This window comes from Ranitomeya variabilis, chromosome 4 (genome assembly GCF_051348905.1).
Source record: "Ranitomeya variabilis isolate aRanVar5 chromosome 4, aRanVar5.hap1, whole genome shotgun sequence".
Lineage (NCBI taxonomy): Eukaryota > Metazoa > Chordata > Amphibia > Anura > Dendrobatidae > Ranitomeya > Ranitomeya variabilis.
In genome coordinates, this window is record NC_135235.1 from 37082615 (window position 1) to 37095038 (window position 12424).

Consider the following 12424-nt stretch of genomic DNA (forward strand, 5'->3'; position numbering starts at 1 on the left):
TGTTTTTAGAAATGAGCAGTCATATTTTTCTTATCTTGGACAACCCCTAAATTAAAGGGAACATGTTTTTTTCACCCACTTTTTATTTAATGTGAAATCTGTCCTGTGTTCTCACTGATCCAAGCATCTGAATAAAGTCACCGGTGGATTTACAAGTCACCCGTGGTCTGCATTTGTATCATACAACTCCTCCATTGATGCCGAGCAGCAAAACATCTCAAGCACTACACTAATATAGGGATTTCTTTGTTATTTATTGCACAATCCACAAATACATTAAATAAATTACATTGGAGGAGGATCGGAGCCTCCTACAGAGCAGTAAATCCGGGTCACAGACAAATGGCGCGGGTGGGGGGTGAACTTATCAAAAACTGACTAAAAGAACTTGGGCTAGTGATCCACGACAACAGCTCGGCTTTTATCTCAACCGTTCCCCTTAGAATAAATAATGATGTATCATTACCACTGTACTACAATCACACCATCCAGTCCATGTCCCCAAACCATGGGGAAAGCCACGTATAACGCTGGACGGATTTGGTTTCCGTTTCGGTCAACAGATGTACAGGGGTCTGGAAAAAGTTCCCGAATGATCCAATAAATAGGGAGGTGCAAGAGGGAGACAGGGTGACGATGACTGGAAACCTACAACGAGAAAAATGGGTTAGGCACAAAAGTCACGAGTTACTAGTAGAGATGAGAAAAACAGATTATGCAACAAATTTTCTCAAAGATTCAGAATCTGACAAATCTCCGATCTTTGGAGTTCAATGCACTGAGATTCACCAAAATGATGGTTTCTTTTAGACTAAGAAAGGGTTAAAGAGGATGTCCACTACCTTAACATTGATGGCCTTGTCAATGTCTGGTGGGGGTGCGACACCCGGCACTCCCGCTGATCAGCTGTTCCCGGTGTCGGCCAGAACCGCTTAGTTACGTAGCTGCATAGCTTAGTCTGTATAGTGTCCGTGGCTGGGTACTGCACATCTACCCCCTATTAAAACCAGTAGGGGTGGGTGTGCAGTACCCGCCCGCCGCCACTGTTCAGTTCCAGCCGATGCCGGGAACAGCAGATCGATCTGGGGGTGCTGGATGTCACATCCCCACCAGACATTGATGACTTATCCAAGGATAGACCATCAAAATGGACAACCTCTTTAATAATAAAAAATAAACTTTTTACTTGCCTCTTATTATGCTGCTGAAAATGATTATTTTTTTACCCCTTCCTCCAGTTAATTGTGTTACTTCATTTAGAAGAGAATCTGCAAGTGATCTGCCAAAATCAAATTTCAGGAGATCATCTTATCTCTCGTTACTAAGCAAATGAATGATAATGGTCACCAGCAATTAAAAAGATGTCAAACTTTTTTTTTTTTGCTGGGAGTTGAAGAGCTGTAGAGGGTTAACAGGACACCTAGCGCCACCCCTGTCCATGCCTGGTATTGTGACACAGCCTCATGGTGAAGGGCTCTGCTGGGTGTTCTGTACAAATCCGTTTTTTTCGGGGGCTTTAAATTAAGTTTCAAATGTGGGTGCAAACTTGATGTGAGCACGACTTATGGAGCAACACGTGCCGTCGTACAATCTGCATCCAACGACACGTGCCGTCATTTTCTGTACATACAGAACCGCACTGTGGCCGTGTGTAGGACTCCGTACACCATTGGGACAACCTCTAATTATGGCTCAAGGAGAAAAAAAAAAAAAGCATTAAAATTCACAAATAGATGAAAACATAAAAGTCTGATAAGTTACCATACAAATAAACCCAAAAGATCTTTATTGTTAAAAAGACAACCCATGCCAACACAAAAGTGACCAAAAAAACCAAAACGTGTGTAACCCAATTAAAATCTATGGGAAAAAGTATGCAATGGAAGTAAACGGCAGTGATAGAAAACTAATTGTGGTGGCTAATTGATATATATGCTCTACCACCACTCAAATCCTGTGTATCGCAGGCCAGTATTGCTGGTATCTATGTGACATATAGGTGCAGTAAAGATGACATGTGTCTGTAACTACCCAGTCCCGATGCCACACATAACATAATTAATGGGACCCAGGAGAAAATACTGCATGGCCTTTAACATTAAACCTGATGTTGATACACACTGTATTGGTGTAGAGAAGCCACCACATCAATAACGATACTCATCTGTATACTGCCATGCTTCCTACACCGTCTGTCCTTATAAGTTAACGCCTCAACGCGTTTCGCCTGCCTAGGCTCATCAGGAGGCTCGATGTATTGATGTGACTGTGTCCCAAGAGAAAATGGAGCCATTATGTTATGTGTGGCATCGGGACTGGGTAGTTACAGACACATGTCATCTTTACTGCACCTACAGGTCCTTCTCAAAAAATTAGCATATAGTGTTAAATTTCATTATTTACCATAATGTAATGATTACAATTAAACTTTCATATATTATAGATTCATTATCCACCAACTGAAATTTGTCAGGTCTTTTATTGTTTTAATACTGATGATTTTGGCATACAACTCCTGATAACCCAAAAAACCTGTCTCAATAAATTAGCATATTTCACCCGTCCAATCAAATAAAAGTGTTTTTTAATAACAAACAAAAAAACCATCAAATAATAATGTTCAGTTATGCACTCAATACTTGGTCGGGAATCCTTTGGCAGAAATGACTGCTTCAATGCGGCGTGGCATGGAGGCAATCAGCCTGTGACACTGCTGAGATGTTATGGAGGCCCAGGATGCTTCAATAGCGGCCTTAAGCTCATCCAGAGTGTTGGGTCTTGCGTCTCTCAACTTTCTCTTCACAATATCCCACAGATTCTCTATGGGGTTCAGGTCAGGAGAGTTGGCAGGCCAATTGAGCACAGTAATACCATGGTCAGTAAACCATTTACCAGTGGTTTTGGCTCTGTGAGCAGGTGCCAGGTCGTGCTGAAAAATGAAATCTTCATCTCCATAAAGCATTTCAGCCGATGGAAGCATGAAGTGCTCCAAAATCTCCTGATAGCTAGCTGCATTGACCCTGCCCTTGATGAAACACAGTGGACCAACACCAGCAGCTGACATGGCACCCCACACCATCACTGACTGTGGGTACTTGACACTGGACTTCAGGCATTTTGGCATTTCCTTCTCCCCAGTCTTCCTCCAGACTCTGGCACCTTGATTTCCGAATGACATGCAAAATTTGCTTTCATCAGAAAAAAGTACTTGGGACCACTTAGCAACAGTCCAGTGCTGCTTCTCTGTAGCCCAGGTCAGGCGCTTCTGCCGCTGTTTATGGTTCAAAAGTGGCTTTACCTGGGGAATGCGGCACCTGTAGCCCATTTCCTGCACACGCCTGTGCACGGTGGCTCTGGATGTTTCCACACCAGACTCAGTCCACTGCTTCCTCAGGTTCCCCAAGGTCTGGAATCGGTCCTTCTCCACAATCTTCCTCAGGGTCCGGTAACCTCTTCTCGTTGTACAGCGTTTTCTGCCACATTGTTTCCTTCCAACAGACTTACCATTGAGGTGCCTTGATACAGCACTCTGGGAACAGCCTATTTGTTGAGAAATTTCTTTCTGGGTCTTACCCTCTTGCTTGAGGGTGTCAATGATGGCCTTCTTGACATCTGTCAGGTCGCTAGTCTTACCCATGATGGGGGTTTTGAGTAAAGAACCAGGCAGGGAGTTTTTAAAAGCCTCAGGTATCTTTTGCATGTGTTTAGAGTTAATTAGTTGATTCAGAAGATTAGGGTAATAGGTCGTTTAGAGAACCTTTTCTTGATATGCTAATTTATTGAGACAGGTTTTTTGGGTTATCAGGAGTTGTATGCCAAAATCATCAGTATTAAAACAATAAAAGACCTGACAAATTTCAGTTGGTGGATAATGAATCTATAATATATGAAAGTTTAATTGTAATCATTACATTATGGTAAATAATGAAATTTAACACTATATGCTAATTTTTTGAGAAGGACCTGTATATGTCACATAGATACCAGCAATACTGGCCTGCGATACACAGGATTTGAGTGGTGGTAGAGCATATATATCAATTAGCCACCACAATTAGTTTTCTATCACTGCCGTTTACTTCCATTGCATACACCGGTCTGATCCTGGTGTGCTCATATTGTTTTTAATTCTTTGGGGGCTAGCTCTCCCTAGGACAGTAACCGCCTGTATAGAGTCAGTGGCCCCTTAGCATTGGGTAGTGGGGCGCACTAGTGGATGTAGGTTTCAATAGGGCCCCTAGGGTCAGCCATCGTTGGAGCGGGGGCGCCAATACGCTCCCCCCTAGGGTGTCAACCTCCGCTGCCAGGCAGGTGATATCTAGGAGTGTTATATAGGGATGGTTAGCTTTTTCCCATAGATTTTAATTGGGTTACACACGTTTTGGTTTTTTTGGTCACTTTTGTGTTGGCATGGGTTGTCTTTTTAACAATAAAGATCTTTTGGGTTTATTTACATGATTTTGGCGTATTATAACCTTATAATTTATCAGAAAAGTGAGATTTTTTTAAGTTACCATACAAGCCTGAGCTCCAGCCTCTTCATTCCCATAGGAAGCGCACATACCAAATTGTGTCATTTTTCAACTGTGGTCCAAATAGTGGATTGACTTGGGATAAGATGGTCACCAGCCAACTACAGAGGAAAGGGACACATAAATATCCAATGATATACATTATATACCGCTGTGCCCCTCCATCATGTACCCCCCCCATTCACTCCACAGGAGCCATGAATATAACACAGTATCACCGGCCACTGGGACCTGCACTCACTCAGGCTCAGTCAGTGCCACAGGTGATGAATTAAGCACTGGTGCACATGGTAAAGGGGCACTTCACAGCTTCATTGCTGGGATCGATAAGGGAACCCAGCGATCACTTATCCATCTACAGGCCAGGTAAGTGGCCGATGTGTTTGGGACTAGTGTCCTTACTCATGGCAGAGCCGTATTATTGGTCAAGAGGAAGCCACATAAGACTAAGGATCAGGGCTGCGGAGTCGTGGAGTTGGAGCCCATTTTGGTGCAGTCAGTATAAAATGGACCGACTCCTAAAATATATAATAAATTTGGTAAAGTAGTTCAATGCAGTTTGTGGGGAATATTTTTTTCATAAGAATTTGGGAAAGTTATGAAATGTCCTATAAATGTCTGTCCTATTCCTGATCTAAGGTCTAGACTTTTAGCTGAGATGAATCTGTGCTGCACTTTATGTTCATGGTAAGCAGCGAAGCTCCTCCTCTACAGATAAAGGGAAAAAGTAACAAACACACAGGGAAGGAATGCCTGCATTCATCTCAGCACTTCTGGAGTGAACAGGAAAGCTGGCTTACAGACTCCACAGCCCTGCTAACTATAAGCCGGTACCATATTGATACTTGTAATATGTGATTGAGGTTCCGGTCTTATAACCTCACAGTACCGGATGATACTCCAATCATGTGCCGTAGGTTACTACTATGTTCGGTGTGTCATAAATAATGAAAAACGTGAATAATTCACATAGCCTCTTTTACATCAGACTTTATTCTTTGGACTAATGTTGGATCTCTTACATGAAGAGCTCCTCGGATGCCAAATTAGTTGCTTCTTATTAGATTGACTGCAGTGATCAGGAATGGTTGCTGCCATTTAGCTACACAGCCGGGCGGCCAATCAATCAAAATGCTTTAGGCTGCGGTCAATTTGAAAGGCGCGAAGATCTTGTAGCATCGGCTAGAACGTGTAAATGAGCATAGAAATAAATGAAATGAAGATACTTACAACAGATAGCAGCAGACGGCCGTAGTGACCAGCATGGTAATGATCACCCTGAGGGGAAGAAATTCAACATGAGAGATCTGGTGACACCATACAGCTACAGATGATTCCCCCAGAGAATAGATTATTGTAGAGAAAGGCGGCATTACCAGTGTGAGATGTGTAGATAGCAGAGCAGACTGTTAGTCATTACATGTCTCACACTAGTAACGCCTCCTTTCATGTAAATAATCTCTATGCAGATCTATGTCCCGCCCATAGATCGCAACAGCTCATTTACATATTAAGAAAAACATGGATTTCTGTGGAATGAGACATCGGATCGCTGATAATGTAACATTTTATTCATCTTCCTATGTACGCTGTTCCCATACAGGAAAGTGGATCCTACTGACAGGTGCCCTTTAAGTAAATCACATTGGGATTAGTGACGGTTGTGAGGATTTGTGATCCATGTGCTTCACTGTGGAATATGCTGGAAGTACACAAAATAAATAAAGCACAATAATGACACTTGTTTCTATTGTGTTGATTCATCTTCAAATATTTACATTCCAGCTATAATTGTTTACAGCCTCATAATATCCAAAGAAAGACACAGCGGAGCTGATTGGTGCGATCATTCAGCTCTGCTACATCCAATCATGGAGGTCACTGCTGCCCATCATAGACAGCACTACTACCCCCATGATCCAGACAGAATACAGGGATGGATGATACCACTGGTGTGGAACTACAGGTCTAAGCATACAGCTTTGGCAGGTGGCTGCAGGGCTAATGTGTAACGAGGACCCTCTTACCCTCTGTTGGGGCCTTTCGGGACGAACCATGGGGCCGCGATGCCGATGATGCCCCAGAAGGTGGTGAAGATGATCATGGGCACCGTGAAGGAGTGCGCGGTCATCCTGCGATCAGCGGCGGCTACAAAGTGTCACTGCCCGGAATGGAACGCCGACAATGTATCACCGCTCACAGCCGCACTTCCGCTCTGCTCGCCTGCCATTGGCTGCCGCTCCCCTCTCCTCGGATCCTATTGGCTGAGCCGAGAGTCAGTACAGAGCAGAGATTCCTCTCATCCAGGAGCATCATGTCCTCCAGACATGTATCAGCAGCCTGGGGAACTACAACTCCCAGCATCCACTGTGGTGATTTAACTGCTTGTTGTCATTACATTGAAAGTGTTAGAGATTAACCCAGTGATTTATAAAGCAGTGTGACCTGACCCAAGCCAATGGGGTGCAATAGAAAAGATAAGGTTGTGATTTTCTCAGAGGCAGGGAAGGAAGTGCAGTCCCCTAACCAGGAGGTTCTGGAAATTAACCCCTTCATGACCCAGCCTATTTTGGCCTTAATGACCTGGCCGTTTTTTGCAATTCTGCCCAGTGTCCCTTTATGAGGTAATAACTCCGGAACGCTTCAACGGATCCTAGCGGTTCTGAGATTGTTTTTTCGTGACATATTGGGCTTCATGTTAGTGGTAAATTTAGGGCGATAATTTCTGCGTTTATTTGTGAAAAAAACAGAAATTTGGCGAAAATTTTGAAAATTTTACAATTTTCACATTTTGAATTTTTATTCTGTTAAACCAGAGAGTTATGTAACACAAAATAGTTAATAAATAACATTTCCCACATAACTACTTTACATCAGCACAATTTTGGAAACAACATTTTTTTTTACTAGGAAGTTATAAGGGTTAAAATTTGACCAGTGATTTCTCATTTTTACAACAAAATTTACAAAACCATTTTTTTTAGGGACCACCTCACATTTGAAGTCAGTTTGAGGGTTCTATATGGCTGAAAATACCCAAAAGTGACACCATTCTAAAAACTGCACCCCTCAAGGTGCTCAAAACCACATTCAAGAAGTTTGTTAACCCTTCAGGTGTTTCACAGCAGCAGAAGCAACATGGAAGGAAAAAGTGAACATTTAACTTTTTAGTCACAAAAATGATCTTTTAGCAACAATTTTTTTATTTTCCCAAGGGTAAAAGGAGAAACTGGACCACAAAAGTTGTTGTCCAATTTGTCCTGAGTACGCTGATACCTCATATGTGGGGGTAAACCACTGTTTGGGGGCACGGCAGGGCTCGGAAGCGAAGGAGCGCCATTTGACTTTTTGAATGAAAAATTGGCTCCAATCTTTAGCGGACACCATGTCGCGTTTGGAGAGCCCCCATGTGCCTAAACATTGGAGCTCCCCCACAAGTGACCCCATTTTGGAAACTAGACGCCCCAAGGAACTTATCTAGATGCATAGTCAGCACTTTAATCCCCCAGGTGCTTCACAAATTGATCCGTAAAAATGAAAAAGTACTTTTTTTTCCACAAAAAAATTCTTTTAGCCTCAATTTTTTCATTTTCACATGGGCAACAGGATAAAATGGATCTTAAATTTGTTGGGCAATTTCTCCTGAGTACGCCGATACCTCATATGTGGGGGTAAACCACTTTTTGGGTGCACGGCCAGGCTCGGAAGGGAAGGCGCGCCATTTGACTTTTTGAATGGAAAATTAGCTCCAATCGTTAGCGGACACCATGTCGCGTTTGGAGAGCCCGTGTGCCTAAACATTGGAGCTCCCCCACAAGTGACCCCATTTTGGAACCTAGACCCCCCAATGAACTTATCTAGATGCATAGTGAGCACTTTAAACCCCCAGCTGCTTCACAGAAGTTTATAACGCAGAGCCGTGAAAATAAAAAATAATTTTTCTTTCCTCAAAAATGATTTTTTAGCCCGGAATTTTTTATTTTCCCAATGGTAACAGGAGAAATTGGAACCTAAATGTTATTATCCAGTTTCTCCTGAGTACGCTGATAATTCATATGTGGGGGTAAACCACTGTTTGGGCGCACGGCAGGGCTCGGAAGGGAAGGCACGCCATTTGGCTTTTTGAATGGAAAATTAGCTCCAATCATTAGCGGACACCATGTCGCGTTTGGAGAGCACCTGTGTGCCTAAACATTGGAGCTCCCCTACAAGTGACCCCATTTTGGAAACTAGACCCCCCAAGGAACTTATCTAGATGCATAGTGAGCACTTTAAACCCCCAGCTGCTTCACAGAAGTTTATAACGCAGAGCCATGAAAATAAAAAATAATTTTTCTTTTCTCAAAAAATGATTTTTAGCCCCCAATTTTTTATTTTCCCAAGGGTAACAGGAGAAATTTGACCCCAAAAGTTGTTGTCCAGTTTCTCCTGAGTACGCTGATACCCCATATGTGGGGGTAAACCACTGTTTGGGCACATGCCGGGGCTCGGAAGGGAAGTAGTGACGTTTTGGAATGCAGACTTTGATGGAATGGTCTGCGGGCGTCACGTTACGTTTGCAGAGCCCCTGATGTGCCTAAACAGTAGAAACCCCCCACAAGTGACCCCATTTTGGAAACTAAACCCCCAAAGGAACTAATCTAGATGTGTGGTGAGCACTTTGAACCCCCAAGTGCTTCACAGAAGTTTATAATGCAGAGCCGTGAAAATAAAAAATCATTTTTCTTTCCTCAAAAAAGATGTTTTAGCAAGCAATTTTTTATTTTCCCAAGAGTAACAGGAGAAATTTGACCCCAAAAGTTGTTGTCCAGTTTCTCCTGAGTACGCTGGTACCCCATATGTGGGTGTAAACCACTGTTTGGGCGCACGTCGGGGCTCGGAAGGGAGAGAGCACCATTTGACTTTTTCAACGCAAGATTGGCTGGAATCAATGGTGGCGCCATGTCGCGTTTGGAGACCCCCTGATGTGCCTAAACAGTGGAAACCCCTCAATTCTAACTCCAACACTAACCCCAACACACTCCTAACCCTAATCCCAACCCTAACCCCAACACACCCCTAACCCTAGTCTTAACCCTAATTCCAACCTTAACTCTAATTCCAACCCTAACCCTAAGGCTATGTGCCCACGTTGCGGATTTGTGTGCGGATTTTTCCGCACTGTTTTTGAAAAATCTGCAGGTAAAACGCACTGCGCTTTACCTGCTGATTTACCGCAGATTCCCAGTGTTTTTTTGTGTGGATTCCTATTATGGAGCAGGTGTAAAACGCTGCGAAATCCGCACAAAGAATTGACATGCTGCGGAAAATACAACGCAGTGTTTCCGCGCTGTATTTTCAGCACCATGGGCACAGCGGATTTGGTTTTCCATAGGTTTACGTGGTACTGTAAATGTGATGGAAAACTGCTACGAATCCGCAGTGACCAATCCGCTGCGGATCCGCAGCCAAATCTGCACCATGTGCACATAGCCTAATTCTAACCCTAATTCTAACCCTAATTCCAACCCTAGCCCTAAGTGCAACCCTAAGTGCAGCCCTATCCCTAAGTGCAGCCCTATCCTTAAGTGCATCCCTAAGTGCATCCCCAAGTGCAACCCTAAGTGCAACCCTAAGTGCATCCCTAAGTGCATCCCTAAGTGCAACCCTAAGTGCATCCCTAAGTGCAACCCTAAGTGCAACCCTAAGTGCATCCCTAAGTGCAACCCTATCCCTAAGTGCATCCCTAAGTGCAACCCTAAGTGCATCCCTAAGTGCAACCCTAGCCCTAAGTGCAACCCTAAGTGCAACCCTACCCCTACCCCTAATGGAAAAACAAAAATAATTATATTTTCTGCATTTTATTATTGTCCCTACCTATGGGGGTGATAAAGGGAGGGAGTTATTTACTATTTTTTTTATTTTGATCGCTGTGATAGAACTTATCACAGTGACCAAAATGTGCAGGAACGAATCTGCCGGCTGGCAGATTCGGCGGGCGCACTGCGCATGCGCCCGCCATTTTCCAAGATGGCGGCGCCCATGAAGAAGACGGCCGGACACCGGGAGGGACATCGGAGCTAGGTAAGTATGGGGGGGTGGGATCGGAACACGGGGGGGGGGGGGGGGAAATCGGAGGACATCGGAGGACCTGGGGAGCGGACAGGAGGACCGGGGGAGCCGACAGGAGGGAGGAGGGGAGCGGAACGGAGATCGGGGCAAAAAGGACGACTGGGGAGGCGGTCGGTGGGGTGGGGGCAGATCGGGGTCTCCAGCCATGGCAGATGCTATTGCAGCATCGGCCATGGCTGGATTGTAATATTTCACCATTTTCATAGGTGAAATATTACAAATCGCTCTGATTGGCAGTTTCACTTTCAACAGCCAATCAGAGCGATCGTAGCCACGGGGGGGTGAAGCCACTCCCCCTGTCTCTTTAGATCGGGTAAAATGGGAGTTAACCCTTTCACCCGATCTGCAGGGACGCGATCATTCTGTGACACAGCATATGCGTCACAGGTCGGATTGGCACCGACTTTCATTACGCATACGCTGTGTCACAGGTCGGGAAGGGGTTAAGTATTTTAAACCCTGTACAATGGGGTCACAAAGCTTGCAGGCCGCAATGTAATATTTCCACAAAAATAGGATTTGTCTTGGGATTGGGCCAAAGGGACATTTTTGGTTGCCTTATGGTCCGGGTAGCACTGCATCTCCTGCGGCCCCTCCAGAGTGTAAAGTAAGACCCTACCCTGATCGGGATCCTTATTAATACCTTATTTTCAAGCGGTCGATAAGGTTTGATATTGACAGCCTTTCGCTAGATCATCAATAGTGATGAGCGAGTATACTCGTTACTTGAGATTTCCCGAGCACGCTCAGGTGGTCTCCGAGTAATTTTTATAGCGAGGGTCTGCAGCTGGATTGAGAGAACAATAAAATAATAAAACAACCTGTTTGTTTATTTCATTAAAATACTTTTAAATCATGTGTGTGTGTTTTTTAACCCTTTCAAACAATTGGATTAATAATGGATAGGTGTCATAATTGACGCCTCTCCATTATTAACCTGGCTTAATGTCACCTTCCAATAGCAAGGTGACATTAACCCTTCATTACCCCATATCCCACTGCTACAGGGAGTGGGAAGAGAGTGGCCAAGTGCCAGAATAGGCGCATCTTCCAGATGTGCCTTTTCTGGGGTGGCTGGGGGCAGATGTTTTTAGCCACGGGGGGGGGGGGGGGGGGGGGCAATAACCATGGACCCTCTCCTGGCTATTAATATCTGCCCTCAGTCACTGGCTTTACCACTCTGGCGAAGAAAATTGCGCGGGAGCCCACGCCAATTTTTTCCGCCATTTAACCCTTTATTTCAGCAGCTACAGCGCCCAAATTTTGCACATACACACTACTAACATTAGTAGTGTGGAATATGCAAAAAAAGGGGATAGGAGATGGTTTACTGTATGAAAACCATGTCTCATATCATGTCGGGTTTGGGATGGAGAAATGAAAAGCCGGCAATTGAATTACCGGCTTTTCACAGATATCGCGCTGAATGAAATATAAATACAGAATATATATATATATGTGTCTCAATGACATATATATATATATATACTGTATATATGTTTTGCCGAACATTTGAGCACATAAATCCATTAGATGTCGGTTTTGCAAGCCTGCGCGAAAATCTCGCAGTACGGATGCCATACGGATTACATACGGAGGATGCCATGCGCAAAATACGCTGACACACCCTGACTACGGATCAATATTTTGGGAACATTTCTCTGTATTACGGCCGTAGTACGGACGTAAAAAACTGAGCATATTGTCTTACGCTGAGTGTGACGCCGGCCTGAAGGTGAGTAAAGAATGGCTAATTTTTGTTTTTTTATAACAAACTTCAC

At 44.1% G+C, this 12424-nt stretch overlaps 1 protein-coding gene across 1 annotated transcript; it reads right to left on the minus strand.

The window, feature by feature from the left end:
• Window positions 1-235: 235 nt before the first annotated feature.
• On the minus strand, window positions 236-6815 carry LOC143769633 (V-type proton ATPase subunit e 2). The gene is made up of 4 exons (XM_077258342.1): window positions 6560-6815; window positions 5763-5810; window positions 4515-4633; window positions 236-648 (listed from the first exon to the last, which is right to left on the minus strand). The coding sequence occupies exons 1-3, from the start codon at window positions 6661-6663 to the stop codon at window positions 4540-4542; spliced, it is 246 nt and encodes an 81-aa protein (XP_077114457.1). The 5' UTR covers window positions 6664-6815; the 3' UTR covers window positions 236-648; window positions 4515-4539.
• Between the last annotated feature and the right edge of the window lie 5609 nt (window positions 6816-12424).